Here is a 16,986-nt window from a genome sequence, read left to right on the forward strand (position 1 = left end):
TTATTGCTCAGTGTGAATTTTTAACAGTGCAAGCCATGACTTAGTTGTGAACCAGGAAATCAATCTACTGCACAGGTCACCTACTTGGGCTGCAGGTTAAAAATCTCTCTGGGGGCATTTGAAATCCCTCCACTCCATCCCCATCACAGACAAATTAAATTTGCCACCTCTGGGAGTGAGAAGTAGCTGCTGGAGATTGTTAGCTTCCCACTGTATTCTAACAGACAAGATTGAGGTCCAGCAATCCTAACCCTTGAGCGGCAGTGGGAAGGTGATGAAGTTTGAGACCCACTTGGGATTCATCGTGAGAATGTCTCAATATTTAATAAAATTGATGAACTGGATTAGAATAGAAAAGAGAGACTGTGCACAGATGTTAAAATGACATTAGTATTTCCATGAAACACTTGGTGTGTTGGGCTATAAGCAGAATTAACTTTTTTACTGAGAGCCACAAGGAGAAAAAGGTGACCTTGTGAACTACTGTTCTCCACAGAAGCCAACCGATCAGAAGGACAAGAATTCTTTTTAGGAGCCCAGCAAGCGAGAGGACAGGAATGATATAATTTCTCTGGCAAAATCTTAACACATTTAAAGTGTGTTGGTGTGAAACTCCGAGCCCAGGCAAAATGCTCCACTGAGCCGCGTGCTCCTTAAGCACTGGCCGGCGGCTTCAAGGGCGACTGCTGAAAGGCAGGCCAACGCTTTTGAGCAGATTGCGAGCACACTCACCCACGCAGGAGCTGCTCTAGCTTTTTCTAGAATGGGCATCTGAGTTTACAGATCCCAGAAGTATTGGCACATGAGAATCTGAGGGACCAAGGGCTGGCCTTCACGTGGCAGAGGGCCTTTCATGTCCACCGTATGAAGGTGGTTTGTCCCAGTGTCTGGGGAGGTTGACCTCGCATGCTCCTCTGAAGTTTTCCTGTCTGAAGCAGAACAGAGAACTCCTCACTTCTGAGCTACATGAGAACAGTCTAGATTCATTTGATTCCGTGTGTGGCACTGTCTGGGCTAGCTCTTTGTGTACATCTGCAATGGAAATTGGGTTCTTTGTATTTGCCCCTCTGAAAGGTTTCAGTATTGGTAAAATATACTGTTCTACAAAACAGATATTTCACTAACTTGCCCTAAGATTGAACCCTACTGTATCAGCTCCAGACTCACAGGCAACAGCTCTTAAATAATGGCAGAATGAACCTTCCGAATAGCCACAATTTCAAACGCTGTGTGTTGGAGGCTGTAGAATGACCAACGTGATACATTCTTCACTGTTCTGGGTAACAACTGGGATTCTAGGTCACACGTATGTGAAAAGGTACAGCACATGATATAGCCCACGCGTGTCTATTGTGGGCTTCCAGGCTCTGGAGTAATCCTAGCCTTGCCATGGGGAGTTCCTCAGCGTCACAGAGTCTAGAACTTAGGGGATGGGTGAAACAGTGAGAGTTGTCATGACACTGGCGCTCTCTGGAGAGCTGGGAGTTCCAGCCTGCAGCAAATACTGTGCCTCTTCAACTCTTGCTTCTTTTGCAGATCAGAGTATGTGTTGTTGAATATGTGGAGAGTGGCAAGCAAGTCTTCCTGGATACTGTCGATAGAAACTGCATTAGCTAGCAATTTCTGGCAAGAATGGGACCTTAACTCCCTTCCCTGGGAAGCCTGAATCACACTTCCCACAAGCTGCTGGGCGATCCATTTTCTGAACTCCCCATATAACCTGCGAGCACAGCAGCATAATTTCTGGAGGGCAGAATCTAAGTCCAGACTCTGATTTCTCAGGGAATGTAAGCAGCACTCGGCAGGTAGCTCAGATGCTGAAATCCGAGCTACGCCTAGGAGGACGCGGACATGGTCTTTTCATGGCATGTTAGACTATAGGACATGGTCTCTCATCTGCCACCTAAATGGCTCCCTAGGAAAGCCTGTTTCTTGACTATTCTGTACAGCTTCACCTGCTTTGGCTTCGTGCGGAGAAGAGGACCCACCTCATAGAAGAAAGGCCTTGATTGTTGTCCTTTCATTTAGCTGGCTGAGAGCAGCAGTGGGGTGAAATATTTGTGTAATCCATAGAAGGTAAAGGGAGATTTCACAAAGAAAGGTGGAAAGGTGTTGGTGTTTTTTTTTTTTTTTTTTTTTTTTTTTTTTTTGGTGCTGTATTTTGGTGTGTAAATAAGTCTTTGATTTGTGTTGTAGGAGTTGCAGCCTTCTGCCGTTTCAGGTATATAGTTTTGTGATGTATGCATACGACTGTGTGTCAGTGAAGGACCATGAACCATTAAAAATGTCTAGCTGAATTCACTAGCCCTGACTTTCTAGGCTCTCACATCCACGCCTGTCAGTGGACACCCAGCATTCAGGTGCAGAAGCACACACCAGCCCACCCTTCCGAGCTGACCTCTATCCAAGGTGAAACTTACTTAGCCTCTAAAGCCAGTGCAAACACGCCGGCTGCCTCAGGAGCAGCTGCAGACGTCCCAGAATGCCTCAGGGTACAGTTGCCGTACAAGTCTGTGGTGGCCTGGCAGGGAAAGATTAATTGATTAATGAACGAACAGTGTTTGAACCCTAGACCAGGAGGGCCAGGGCAGCACGTAGTTATCTTATTTAAACTATTCTGATAGTCAGTGGTGGTTGGCCTGCACTGAGCTTGGCTTCTGGGCTCAGCATCACGAGTCCATCATGAGACATCATGACTGTGGCAGCATTTCTGTTTTCTTCCAGAAGGAAAAGTGATATCCCTAAAGTGGGAAGAGCAAATGTCTGACGTCTGCCTAGGAAGGGCCGCTTATTCCAAACAAACGTTCCTCTGAATCGAAACCTGTTAAAGAGATTCTGATACAAGCCAAGAAACCTCGGTGTGTGTTGGATGCCTCCCCAGCTTTATTCAGGAAAGACATGGATACATGTTAAAACACTTTTTAGTGAGAATAAGTTCATTTTCAATGTTTGCGAGAGCGGGGGTTTACGTTGAGATTACATATAGAATGAAGACACTCTTCTCCGTCTACAGCAGCTGCTCTCAACCTTTGGGGTGTGGCCCCTTTGGGTTCACATATCAGATATCCTGCATATCAGATATTTACGTTATGAGTCAAGTAGCAAACTACAGTTATGAAGTAGCAACAAAAATAATTTTATGGTTGGAGGTCATCACAACATGAGAAACTGTAATAAAGGGGTGCAGCCTTACAACCACTGTTCTAGAGGGTTCTCAAGAGGGTTTCTCTTTTTATTCTTAAATTTAAATTTTAATTTTTTTGAGATAGGTGTAGTGTATCTATGACTTGGAATCATATGCCAAATATCTGGCCTGGAGGACAGATGAAAAACTGGCATGTGAGCAAAGCAAGCAGACAGGAAAAGATCCTTATGCTCTTCAGGAGAGGAAAAGTTTACTGTTACACCTGTTGCTCTAAGGGGGGAGGGGAGAGAGAGAGAGCGAGAGAGTGAGAAAGAGAGAAAAGGAGAGAGAGAGAAGGGGGTCTGGAAGGACAGACAAAGAGAGACAGAGACAGAGACAAAGAGAGACAGTTTCAGAGAGACACAGAGAGATAGAGAGAGACAGAGAAAATGAGAAGGGGTAAAAAAAAGTTTTCTCAGGGGAGAGAGACAGACAGACACACAGAGAGACAGACAGGGATATACAGAGAGAGACAGAGAGACAGAGAGAAACTGAATGATTATACCTGTGAATCTTCATTTGTGTTTTAAAAATCATGGATCTGTTTTATATGTTGAAATCACACTACTTCCCCTAAGAAAATACACAACTGTGTATTTTTCCTCTCTTTAGGAGGGATAAGGAGCCATATGGGTACACCCATGGCTGCTCTTATTATTGTTTTGGTGTATTGGGGGTCCATCCCAGGCTTGGGTATATGCTAAGGCAAGAACTGTACCCTTTGCAGCCTCATTCCCAGCCTGGTGGCATTTCTTACTGTTGTGACACAGGCGTGCTTTCTCGGGGTTTATAGTGTGACATGATCCCTCAGTTCTTATAATAATTTTTGTTCTTGTAAGTGACATGACAGGGAAACTTATTGATAAACTAAAGCTCATCATTGCTTGTATGCCCAAACAAGACAATACACAAGGAACTCTGCGGAAATGAACTGGAGAAGGCTCCTCGCGTGATCTTGCCTCCCGCCAGCAGAGGCTAGGTCTCCGCTTTGGTAAAGCCCGATTAGACACCGGGAAAGCGCATGTTCTCCTCAGAAGCTGTGCGGCCTTGTGAAGAGAAGGGAGTGGAGCTGGGAGACCGGCCTGGCCCTGGCCCTGCAGAAACGGATCAGGAGGAAGCTTGTGCTTACCACACCCGCCTCAGGGTTCCTCTTCCTCCCGTTGCTGAAGGTGGAGGCTAAGGTGGAAGAGCAGCTCTCGTCGTACAGGGCCGTCCTGCCGTCGTTGATGGCTGAGTTGATGGAGATGGTCCACATGCTGGAGGCGTAGCCGTCACAGTTACAGTCGTCGTAGCTGCCGCCGTCCCCGGACGCCCACACATAGATGCTGCCTTTGCCCCCGCGGCCCTGCGAGGCAAGAAGGACGTCCGCTCAGTCCAGCGCTGAGGAGCAGGCGCTGAAGGGTTCCTGCCTGTGGCTGGGGGAGGTTTCCTGCCTACGCAAGGTCCTGGCCTAGGCAGGGTCAGGATTTGAGCTAATACAGCCATGCAGCCGGATAACTGACTTCATTTTACCTGGCTGGAAATTATTTTTCTGAGGGAGATAGTAAGAAAAAAAATGTATTTTTTTGCCCAAGAATGATATAAAATAAAGTCACCAGAATTTCTAATCATAGCTGAGAATAACAGGTTAGCAAAAGTGGAGAGGATCACCTTAAAATTTACAATTAAATGATTTTAAAAAGTCTTAAAATTCACCTGAGAACAGATTTTTAAAAAAGCTATAAAGGTAATACATGCTTATTGTAAAGAGTATCAAAGCATATGGAGAAGAAAAGTGAGTCCTCCAGAAGCAATCATTGTAACCTTATTTTTTTACCTATGAGCTTTCACTGGAAATTTAAGTATACATGTCTGTGCTTATACTGAACTACATAAGACGCATATATAGATGTAAATATAAAGAACATGTTTAACAAAATAACAAAAATCTTACGCTTGTTTACATCGCTTTAAAAAAATCCAGTTGGATCTTAACAGAGAGGGAGGGAAGGAGGGATGGAGAGAAGGAGAGGGAAAGCTAGGGTGGGGGTGGGGAATGCGGAGAGACAGAGAAAGCCTGCCTTTGTGTGGCTTTGGGGGTCGGGGATCTGTGGTCCTGGTTCAGTGGTTTAAGGTGAGATGTCATTAGAAAGCAAGAAGGTGGAGCACTTCCAAGGTGTGTCTGCCTCTTGACAAGGAGACCATGGCATTCTGAATTTCTTCCTACAGGACTGGGAACTAATCAGTCTGTGGCCAAGTGAGTCATTAAGTTCACAAATAATTGTTTGACCACCCACAAACTGGGAATTGTCTTCAGATTCTTGTTATATTTATATGACTGATCTGTCACAACAAACAACGGCTCTCAGAAACCATGGCAGAGAAGAAACAGGTGGGTTCTGCAGTTGGCATGGAGGGGCACATACTCAAGTTCAGATCAGGGCAGAGCACCCGGGGAACCATCCCTCACGAGTTCCTGAGCAGGCTGCCAGGGAGCAAAGCAATCTAGGTACAAGGAAATCGCTTGGTGTAGGAACGTTAGGGTGGATTTTACTTGTGTAACTCCAGGTACCAGCACCCTTCGTAATATGATTTTGCAGTTTTGCCCAAGAGGAGAAAAGGGCAAAACTACCCTTGGGTCCCGACTGGCTTCGTGCCTTAATCTGACCATCAAAATGTGAGAGACATCAAATGGGCAAAGATTCCAAATAAAGCCCAAGACTTAAGAATCTTGTCCATCTCTGCTGTGACTCAGATCTTGGGTATACCATGGCAAGCCACCTGCCTTTCACTGCTGGCAGCCACACAGCGCAGTCAAATGCACTGCCCCAGCAGAGAGTCATCGGCTCCCAGACACGGGCAGAGCTTTCTTAGACCAGTCAAGCTCCAGCGCACCTTCCCGTCCATCACAGATGTGTGACTGTGGCTGTGGGAGGGCACGGGGCTGCAGGGGGCTGCCACCGAATGGACATGGAGGTCTCTGTGGTCCACCCTGGCCTTGAACTCACAGAAATCCTCTGGCCCCCGCCTTCCAAATGCTGGGATGACAGGTGTGCACCCCCACAGCTGGTTTCCATCTTGACATCTTAGTACATTAACATGCTTTAAAAAGTCATTTAACTTTTTACTGTAAAAATCACATGCAATATTGAAATCTGTAGACTATGGAGAGGAAAATAGAAATTCTTTATAACCTGAGAATAAATGATTCCTAGTGTGATTTTGAGGGTTCCTGACAGTTTTATACAGAGAGGCAAAGAATAGCTTTAGAAATGAACTTGGGATAATGAAATAGATTCATTTTATTTGGCCTGCTTAAAAACACAATTTTACTATTATATAATTAACATTTACATGTTAATACTATTCTATATCATGTTTTATTAGTCTTATTAAATAGACATTTCATGATTTAGTCTTTCTTTTTTTAGACATCCGTGGAGGATTATTTCTAGTATTTAAAAACCTTGCTAATGTTTAAAATGAACATACATATATGTGTGTGTCTTTTTAGTTCTGTCTAGTTAGGCGGAGTTACTAAGAGAAGGGATTTTTGATGAGAAGAAATGCATGTTTGAAGATTCTTCATCCACATAGCCATATCTTTGCTCTGTATAATGACTGTAGTGTTCATATCTATAAATAATAATGGCCAGAATGGAGAGATGGCTCAGCGGTTAAGAGCACTGGCTGCTCTTCAAGAGGACCTGGGTTCAATTCCAGCACACACAAGGCAGCTCACACCTGTGGGAGCTGACATCCTCACAAAGATATACATGCAGGCAAAACACCAATACACATAAAATGAACACTGAAAAAAATAATGGCCAGTATAATTTTTTTTTATGGTGCTGGGGATTGAATTCAGGGGTTTGTACATGCTAAGCATGTACATGAGCTTTCTGACAGAAGCTCATGTAGCCCAGGCTGACCCTGAACTCCTTAAAAGCTGAAAATGGCTATGAACTCCTTGATCCTACAGCCTCTGCCTTCTTCCATTTCTTTTTGTCCCCAAAATGAAGAGAAGGATTGTAATGGTATGTGAACCATTTCAGAGGCTGAGCTGCAGGCATTACGCCAAGCAGCCCTTGTCCAAATGAGAGCCTTCACTGAGATTTAGAAGATAAATCAGGACTGGTGTCTCTGAGTGCTCTGTGGCAGGAGGCATCCATTGCCTGCCAAGGCCCTGGCACCGCTGCTCCTGCATCTGACCCTCATTCTGATCAAGCAGCACCAGGTCTTTGCCTGGCCCACCCTGATTAATCACTTTCTTCTCAGCCAGCTCTCTACCCCTCCCTCCTGGGGGGTGGTGTCTGAGCCACTGTCTTGCAAGTGGCTCATCTTCATATATTCTAGTGCAGACACCTGGCCCTTGAGCTATGCCCACTATCCCCACTCGGTCTCATCAGTACCACGAAGAGGCTTCCTGCAGCTTGTCTTTAACTACTCCTAAGCTAATTACCTATGCTCTCCAGTAGCAGCACTTAGACATGATTAATAAGGGGCTGAGATATAGCCACTAAAGCCAGCAAAGGGATCCAGGCTGTCCTGAGTGGCTGTGTTCTCTTTACGCAGTGGAAGGAGCCTCTGTGACTGTCAGTTTGCCTGAATTCTTGAGATTGTCAGAGAAAAAATGACTCTGGAAGATGAGATGCTGTGCTCTCTGCTTGTCTGCTGCGCCACCATTCTCCTTGCAGAAACCACATTCTTCCTTCCACGCCGTAGCTGTCTGAAGAGTGACAATGCTTAGACTTCTCTTCTGCTGAGCTCCCGTGACTGGAATGCATGGCAGACATGTCATCCCAGAGACCTTGGACCTCAGAACTCTTGTGCTCGGAAACTTTCAAATGTCAGCATGGGCACCTTTTTGTCTGAGCACTTCTTCCCAAGAGTCTACAGGCTTCTCCAGGCACCTGCTCTCTGGCTTTGACTGCTAGGGCACTATCAGCTCTTGGGGGTAAATTTCATCCAATGGTTTCTATCTTAGCTCCCTTGCCACAGATAGGATAACTTTACTGTTTGTTCTGTATGTGTTTCTGGTATCCTATGATTTTAATTGCTTGTGAGGGTGGCTAGCTTGAGGCCATGGCCTGAACTGACCCTCTGTGGTTCCTGTCTCACCTCCCTACTCACTCCTGGCATTCCCTTTGCCTTGCGTTCAGCTCAGATCTCAAACCCAAGCCTTGTCTTAGGGTTTGGTTTTGAAAGATCCCAAACTAAGGCTGAGTCCCTGTTAGGTTTCTGTTGCTGGGATAAAGCACCGTGACCAAAACCAACCAATGGAGGAAAGAGTTTTTTTCAGTTTACAGTTTGTAGTCCATCTTCCAGAGAGGTCAGGGCAGGAACTCGAGGCAGGGACCTGAAGCCCACGGAGGAGAGCTGGTTACTGGCTTGCTCCTCATAGCTTGCTCAGCTTGCTTTTGTATAGCACCTGCAAAGAGCTGGGCCCTCTCCTATTAGTCACTAATCAAGAAAATGCACCACAGGCCTATCCACACGGCGCTATGGTGGGGGCAGTTTCTTGATTGTGGTTTCCTCTTCCCAGATGTCTCTAGCTTATGTCAAGGAGACACAAAACTAGCCAGCACAGGTAGAGATTAATTACTGGCCATTTCATCATCCAGGATCTCTGTTACCAACTTTCCAGCAACACTGTGAAAATGCTTTAGCTATAACCCAATATAGACACTATCAAGTTAAAGAGGCAAGACCACAATAAGCCAAGGGGAAACAACTTGTTCTTTTCCTTTGTACTGGGGATCAAACCCCAAGCCTTGTGCATGCCAGGAGAGCACTTGATCACCGAGACACCTCATCAGTTAGTCCTTTTCCTTCCGTCTCGCCTATTCTTAGATGCCTCTCAAGCATTTACTGAAAAAATTTAGAAGAGGCAAACAGACTTTTCTAAAGATCCAGAAAACTGAGGTTGCTGGGTGAAGCAGGTGCTAAGCACTCAGGAATGGTAAAGTCTGTGACAAACAGTGTGGGTATTATTAAGGGTCTCTTACTCTTCTTTTTTATCATTTTTATTGTTATTATATTAGTCAAACAAAACGCATATCTAGGGTGTTAATATTCAAAGACAGGTGTAAGAATTGCCTCTGCGTGATATGGAACAGCTGGAGTTCTGGGTGTGGATGGACACCGTATTTCCTACATGGGTTTTTCTTTAGAGTATATCAGATAACTGAACTAATGAGGAGGAACCCCTTTGAGTCTGTATACTACGCGGTCACTTACAAAACTATCCAAAACTGTCTAAAAAGTGTCATCTTGAACAAAGCCTGTGGGGAAGCTGAACGAGAAGACATATTTCCCACCACAATGTATGCATTCCTCTTCAAAACATTTGCATGCTGTTGTCTGAAGGTAAGTCATGAAAATTTATTTCTTCTTACTTTCCCTCAATCTTGGCATGTTTTGCAGAACCATCGTGCTTGGAAAGGTCTTTCAGTTGGAGTCAGGGAGGTTACAAATGGAGTGGAGAGGAAGATCCAGCTCTGAGACGTGACGATCAGAAGCATGGTAAGTGACAGGAGCCACCAGGGTGCCCTGTTTCAAACGCATACGCATACGCATTGCAAATGTGGACAGAGACACTTGTCATACACTTGCCTGAGGCTTCCAGCTTCCGGTGCCAGAGCATACCATGTCCACTGGAGAAATGGATGCCTGCTCCCTCAGGCTCCCGGCTCTGGGTTGGATGTATGCTTTTGTCAACCATGAGGTGAATCATGTGCTAAGAAATCAAGCTGCTGATGTGTCAAGAGCTCCAGCCTTGACTGTGTGTAGCAGGGTGGTGGCACCACCTCCTGCCACCAGGTCTTATTGGTAGGTTTTGCCTTGTGCCATCAAATGTGAGCGTCCTCCAATCAGATTGGCTCAGTTTCAACAGCCGATTGCTACAACCTTGTAAGGGGCATCATTTTGTTAGCTACCTAACAGGCCCTACCCAAGTGTAGGAACTTGGGTAGTTTAGTGGATGACGCGAAGCCATTCTCCAAGACACGTGTTTCTTGAACCTTGTCTTGAACGAAAGGGAGACAACTCTTCTCTAGAGTGAGGTCACGACTCACTCAGCGAAGCTGTCCTCCACCGTCACAGGATAAGTGGTCTGTCTCTCGGGTTGAAAAACTTGTCATTTTGCCCAAACACATGAGTCAGGGTTTTGGGTGCTTTTATTCCAGTTTTTCCTCTCCCAGAGGGAACTTGGGTCTTACGAGGGCAAGGCTATCTTCCACTGACAGGGAGAATGTGGCGTATGTAGCCTCCATGACCAAAGGAAATCAGGGCAGTGTTGGTAAACAAGAAGCTCTCTGAAGGGGGACATAAAAGCTCTGTTTGTCAATGTCCATGCCTGATTTCAAGCTCTCAGTGTGATGTCACCAGCAGCAACTCCACCAAAGTGCTGGTCACACAGCAACATTTCTGTCATTAAGATTAAATTGCGATAATCCCCATCCATTCTGGCAAACCTATTGGCGTCATTCTTGTTCATGTTGGTGAGACTCTATGGTGTAGCTTCTGATGTTACCAGGAAACACCATCTCACACCCAACTCCCTGATCCTCCGGCTCCTACAATAGCTCCACCCCTCTTCCACAGTGCTCCCTGAACCTTAGATGTGGGAGTGTTTTGTGGATGTATCCCTTGGGACGAGGCTTCAACAACTCTGTATTTTGATTGGTTGTGGTTTCCTGTGGGTTTCTGAATGTATGCTCTTTAACTATGACGAAGAATAAAGGAAGATGGTCTTTTGAGTTTGCAAAAGAGAAGAAAAAAAAACCTGTCATTGGACCAGTGATCAGCCATCTTGGCTATAAAAGAGAGAGCAAGGGGACATCAAGGTTACCTGGAAAAGTGACCAGGTCTTTCCACACTGTTATAGAGTCTGGTCACATCCCCTTTCTGATTGCCTGTTCTAAGATTGGAAGGATGCATTAATTTTCCAGGAGTACCATAACAAAGAGTCGCAAACTGGGCACCCTAAACAATAGGTCTGCATCACCTAGCTGCCATGGCATCTAGACATTCAAGACTGAAGTGCCAGTGGAACTGTTTCCTCTCCACACCTCGGAGGAAGGCCCCTCTACACCCTCCTCCCCAGTGTCCGCTGATTCCCTGGGATCTTGACATTTGTTTTCTTGGGTATGGATTCTGGGATCTCTGTCTTCATTTTTATGCAACATTCTCCCTTTGAGTACACCTGTGGGCAAATGTTTCCATTTTCATTAATAATTGAAGAATTCCATCTTTATCAGACTCTCTTAGGGGACATTGACCCACGTGACCATGCCTTCATCTTAACTAATTATATCTTCGCTGACTTAAATCTCAAATTAGGTTCTATTCTGAGCCACGCAGGGTTAAGACTTCAAGAGGGGGAACCGGGTGCACTACTCAGCCCTGTAAGAGGGACACGTGGTCTTATATTTCTGTCCAGACCTTTGACAGAATTCAACAGTACATGAAAGCCTTCTCCATAAGAAGGGAGGGAAGTACCGAATGCCCACTGTCATGAGCTGTTATCTCAAGAAAGAGAGAAGAAGGTGCTAGAAATGCCACTGTCCCTGTCCCTTCAGATTCCGAGACTTCATTTCTAAAGTCTAGGCTTGGGGAAGTCGTGTCTCCTAAGTTGGGGCGAAGATTTCCCTGGAAGCAGCGGGGACCAGTGAAATAGGGGCTGCCAGGCTGTGATGAGCAAGGATGGGAAGGGGATGCTTGCACTACCTGATCACGCGGCTGGAGAAAGAAGAAAGGACCGAAGAGAATGAGATCGAAGCCAGGGAAAACAGATGGGCTGAGGGTGGCCCGGGACTCAGACTGCAGAGCCCCAGGTGTGTCTCCACACATCGCACAGCCGTCTGGGAAACAGGAGGCCCTGCTTCCCTACAGCTATCTGAGGACCTGCCTGGGTCATCCGACTGCCCTGGTCATTCCCGCCTCCCCAAAAGACGTCCTTCCAGCTGAGCTACCTGGATTTCTGCTCCTGCCACACAGGGGTGAGCAGGTCAGACAGCTCACCGAACATCCTATGACCCTACTGTCCCCAGAGTGTAAGTGGCTGCCAGTGCCTTTTCTGTTTAGTGTGTGTGTTTATAGTGCTGTTTTAGGGTCTTAGTATCTCAAGGTTACAAGTCATGGGTCCCTGAGTCATCAACAGCAGTGCCCCGCAGCTCCTGATAGAATCTCATTAAAAGGAAGCCTTGGCTACAGCAGGCAGGCCGGGCAGAGATGTGGATCTCTCACCGCCTCCCTCCCCGGGGCTTGCTGGGGTCATGCTTTAAGCTGAGCAATTGAAAACAGCCTGAGAAGACAGTTTGGGAGTTGCTGCTCAAATCACTTTAGGTTGCAGGAGTCTGGAGAAAAGTCAGGTCACCCCCAATGCGCCCTCTTTGAGTCCCTGACCCACAGGATCCACACATCGACTGAGGCTGTGTTCATGCCATCAAGTCTTGGGCTACTTGTCTAAGGGTCTGTAGTGTGTGGGGCTGTGGGCGTTTCCTGAGGACTATGGGTATTTTTAGTACCATGACCACAACTTACCAAATTTACATCTCAATGTTCCCAGTTCCTAGGGGAACTCCACGTCTGACTATTTAAAGACAACAAAGCAGGCTCGGCTAGGTGAAATCACTTGCTGACAGGTTCTTGGACACTTGGGACTGGAATGGGGTCTTGGCCTAGGAGTGTGTGATCCCTGAGCCTGGCTCAGGTCCCGCCTCGGTGACTCCTGCCCTGTAATATAACCTCCAGGAATTCTCTCCCACGTACCTCTTGCTCCACTAAACCCACCTCTGCGCCTACTTTCCACAGGCTCGACACTAACAGAGGGCCATGGTCCACTTCTACCTTACCCTGCCACTTCATCCGCTATGCTGTCCCCACCACTTCACCCCCCCATGTCCCACATCGGGGTGGTCTGGGGCCTTGCGGTGACAGGAAAACCTTTACCTTGTTCACGCCATCTGCCATGGCCTGCAGCGTGAGCTCTCGGGGCCCGTCAACCGTCTTCCCATTGTCTGTGGGCCCCCAGCTGGCACTGTAGATGTCAATGAGCTGAGGCATGTGGCTGATGGAGGAGGCCTCGATGATGTCTGTCATGAAGGGCTGGTCCAGCATGCGGATGCCTGCGCACAGGTGGGAGCGGAGAAACAGGTGTCGGCCCCCGCTCTCGGAAGACATGGGGAGAGGAAAGCTTCCATTCTCAGAGGAGTAGTGGGGCCTTCGGTGCCCTCAGAGGCTGAGGGAAAAATGCTGTTCAGACTGCCTTCCCCTCTCCTTTTCAGACCCCACCCATGTCTTTCCCATGAGAGTGAATTGTTCAAAATGGAAATTTCAAAACCGAAATTCCCTATCACCAGGTAATCACTCTTGCATGTATTTCTGCCATGTCCTCACTAGACACTGACCTGCTTCCCTCCAAAGCTATGAGCCAAATAAGCCTTTTTACACATAACTCAGCCTCAAGGATTTTGCTGTGGCAACAGAAATTGAGCCAAGACAAGGATTATAAAGTGAAGTGTGTAGGCCATGTCCAGCCTGCGTCGGGATCCCATCACTCCATTCTTAGTCCCCATAAAAAGCCATAGGGAAAGGCTTGTGGTGTCAAAGGATGTCATTATTCAGCAACATTATTTCTCAAACATCATTCTCTAGTACAGGTATGCAAATTAATTTAAATAAAGGACAGTCAGGTTCTTGTAGAGCATGAGGAACTGATAAAACGTTGCTGTCTTTCTCAAGGCCTATTCTTATTAAGAAGCTGGGTGTTCTCTCTTCCCTCCTCAGGGATGTGACGGTCACTCCCCCTGCTGGGATCAAAGTTTCTCCCAGAACCCAGTTAGCCAAATGCAGGGGTATCTGTGCTTTATGTCATATCAGTCAGTGCCTGATATGTGCTTTATGTCATATCTGGGTGCCTGGGGTACAGTTACTGTGTTTAATTCTGTCCCTTGGTTCAACATGATACTGGGTATTTACCTCCAGATTGATGAAGTTTTAAGAATGAATGTCTGTGTCTGATGTTATGACTTCTTTTAGTTGATTTTCCTCTCCAACAGAAATAACAGGTTTGGGAGAACAAGTAATAAAGGCCATAAATAGCCATTAATCCCTCAGCCTCTGCCTTAACCCTGAAGTCAGGCCACCCGTTTATGCTGATTAACATTCAATTATGAATTGATATCTTTTCTTTTGGATGAAGCTCATTTATATTAAGACCTGGTCTGAACTTTTTAGAAGTTGCATTTTGAGAAAGCTTAAAGCTATGTTTTGCTGTGGGCCTTTATCTAATTTATTTACCTAGGAAATGTAGCAGGGCACAGTGGTGCGTTCCTCAATTTTCTTGCCTTAAGAAGAAAGCTCATTATTCTTTCAAATTTTCTTAGCTCATCTCCAAGAGAAGCACCTCAGAAGGTTAAAGTAGGGAGACTGTAGGTTCAAGACCAGAATGGTCTACTTACTGAGCTCTTGATCCAAACATTAAACACACACACACACACACACACACACACACACACACATACACACACACACACATAAACCTGATCCTGGGTTCAATCCCTAGCAAGCTTGAATCAATTTATTATAGAGACCATTGGGTTATGGAATAAACTGAACAGAAAAATCTTAAGTGAGATTGTGTCTTCTTTGTGGTGGTAAATAAACAGAGGCCAATATTGCCTTGTTTTAAGGAGAAAGTTCATATGCTTTTTCTTTTGGTCTGGTACTAGTTATTCAGGCTTGAGCAGTCAGCCTCAAAAAAGAAGGCGAGGGGAACTTAAGACTGGACAAAGCAGGCCTTGACTGTCCCACCAGCTGGCTGATGGCAGCCCTGGGTTTGTCAGTCAGTGTGGGGTAGGTGGCTGCATCTTGAGCCCTCCTCCTCTTTGTAAGTCTGGCTCCTTAGTGCACTTTCTTCCTCACCCTGTCATGAGCTCCCTGTGTGCAGAACAAGAACACAGGAGCTGATGTGCGTTTATCTTGCTGCTTAGCACTGAGGGAGACAGGGGTGGCCACAGACAGAGAGCTGGACTCATCTGTATTCTTGGAGCCAGGCTCCTGTCATTTCCTTTAATCAGGTTAACCTCCGGAGGACCGAGACATGCGTTAATTGAATGAGATACAGTATTAGTGACCAAGACACAGGCTCAGGATGACCTGAAGGCTGTTATGGAGGGCCTCTCTCTCTTCTGTGCTCCCAGATGCCCTGTGGGTTATGGGAGGGTGGTGGGAGATAGGAAGGGGGAAACGCAAGGAAGCTGTGTGTTTTCACACATGTGAGATGCTCTACATGACATGACTTGATAGGTGGGGATAGCTACAGACCACACAGCTGGCATTTCCAACTCTCCACCCAGGTCTGTATGTCTCATTAGTGGAGGTAGGGACTCTGTCTCTGCCCCTGCCACACATTTAGAGGCTATGGCTGCCTCTCTGCTTAGCTTGCACCATGAACGGCCTGGCGCCCTGGGGCTGCAAGGGCCCAGTGGACTTCAGCAGAACCCTTTTTGCTCTGCTCCTGTCACCAGAAGTGTGCTCTCATCTGACACCTGCATGCTGCAATATATCACATGACCACTTCAGCACTGATAACTGGTACCTGCTGTGCTCATGAATATTAGCCGTGGAGGGTACGGAGGAAGTTCACGCTCACTCAGGTTTTAGGGTCTGAGCAGTCATCATTCATGATGCTTATGGTGATTTTAACTGATTTGCTTAAAAGACCCAGATATGAAATATATAAACTCACTAAAGTGTTATATAAATTATTGGCCAATAACAATGATGATCATATGAAAATGATTCAGATGATGGAGAATCACTGATGGAGAAATTCCATGTTATGTGATCAAAAGCATGGTTTTCATAGTCTTCGAAAAATTTGATTTAAAATTGCCTTTTGTTTTAAATTAATGCCAAAACTAAACACCGTCATGACTACCACGAGAAGTTTTGATAAGCGTGTTCAGCTCCTCAAGTATTTATCCTTTTATGGGGAAAACATCAGCTAACGGCGATCTCAGCCCCTGTGCAAATTCGTCTGCTTGGGTTTGAAGAGGAAAGTAGTGATGGGCAAATCCACCTGGGCCCACTACACTTTGGGCCACTCTGGGAAGCCCCAGATGATGTGGGACCAGCTGTCGAGCATATGCACAAGTCACTGACTTCCTGTCTGCCATCTTGCTTTACTCTGCTCAGAGTAAAAGTCATTTCGTCACACTGTCTTGCTCCTCCTGTCTTAGGGCTGGTATGAGGGCGCTGTCTCACCTGCTGGGCACCGTGAGTCCCCTCCTGCACAAAAGCCATGGACTGCATGAATGGACCGATGGCAGGAGGCAGCGTCTCCCCAAAGGCTGGGCACCGCCTTGAGTGCTAGCTTGACACACCAGCAAGAAATGCTGTTGGGAAGTTTTGTTATTTTTGTTCATGTACTTACTTACTACTGATAGATTTTAAATTTCATTTTTTTTCTCAATCTCCCCTTTTTGGTACATGTGTGTGTGTGATGTATGCATGTGTGTATGCATGTGTGGTGCATGCATGTGTGTGTGCTCAGGCTGTGGCATGCATGTGGGGGTCAGAGGATGACTTTTGGGAGTAGGCTCCCCCCTCCCCCCTCTGGATTCTGGAGACTGAACTCAGGTCACTGGGCTTGCCTGGCAGCATGTGCATCTGCTGAACCATCCCTCAAGCCCAACCCTTTTGCTGAAAGGTGAAATATGGCCTAAAAGTGAAAATTAAAAAAAAAAAAAGGATTGAGTGATCTTCTTACATAATTACCCCCAAGAAAGGACTTTTTCAAAATAAATAAAATTGCC

At 46.2% G+C, this 16,986-nt stretch overlaps 1 protein-coding gene across 1 annotated transcript in view; it reads right to left on the reverse strand.

Annotated features, from left to right (window-relative positions):
* Pcsk2 (proprotein convertase subtilisin/kexin type 2) overlaps positions 1-16,986 on the reverse strand; it is a 264,406-nt gene that overhangs the window by 13,466 nt on the left and 233,954 nt on the right. Inside the window, exons 8-10 of the mRNA XM_021636816.2 lie at positions 13,118-13,293; positions 4,314-4,529; positions 2,421-2,521 (exon numbers count right to left, since the gene is read on the reverse strand). Of these exons, the coding sequence (XP_021492491.2) occupies positions 2,421-2,521; positions 4,314-4,529; positions 13,118-13,293 (493 nt within the window). The remainder of the gene's footprint in view (positions 1-2,420; positions 2,522-4,313; positions 4,530-13,117; positions 13,294-16,986) is intronic.

Source organism: Meriones unguiculatus, chromosome 4 (assembly GCF_030254825.1).
Source record: "Meriones unguiculatus strain TT.TT164.6M chromosome 4, Bangor_MerUng_6.1, whole genome shotgun sequence".
In the NCBI taxonomy this organism is placed as follows: Eukaryota; Metazoa; Chordata; class Mammalia; order Rodentia; family Muridae; genus Meriones; species Meriones unguiculatus.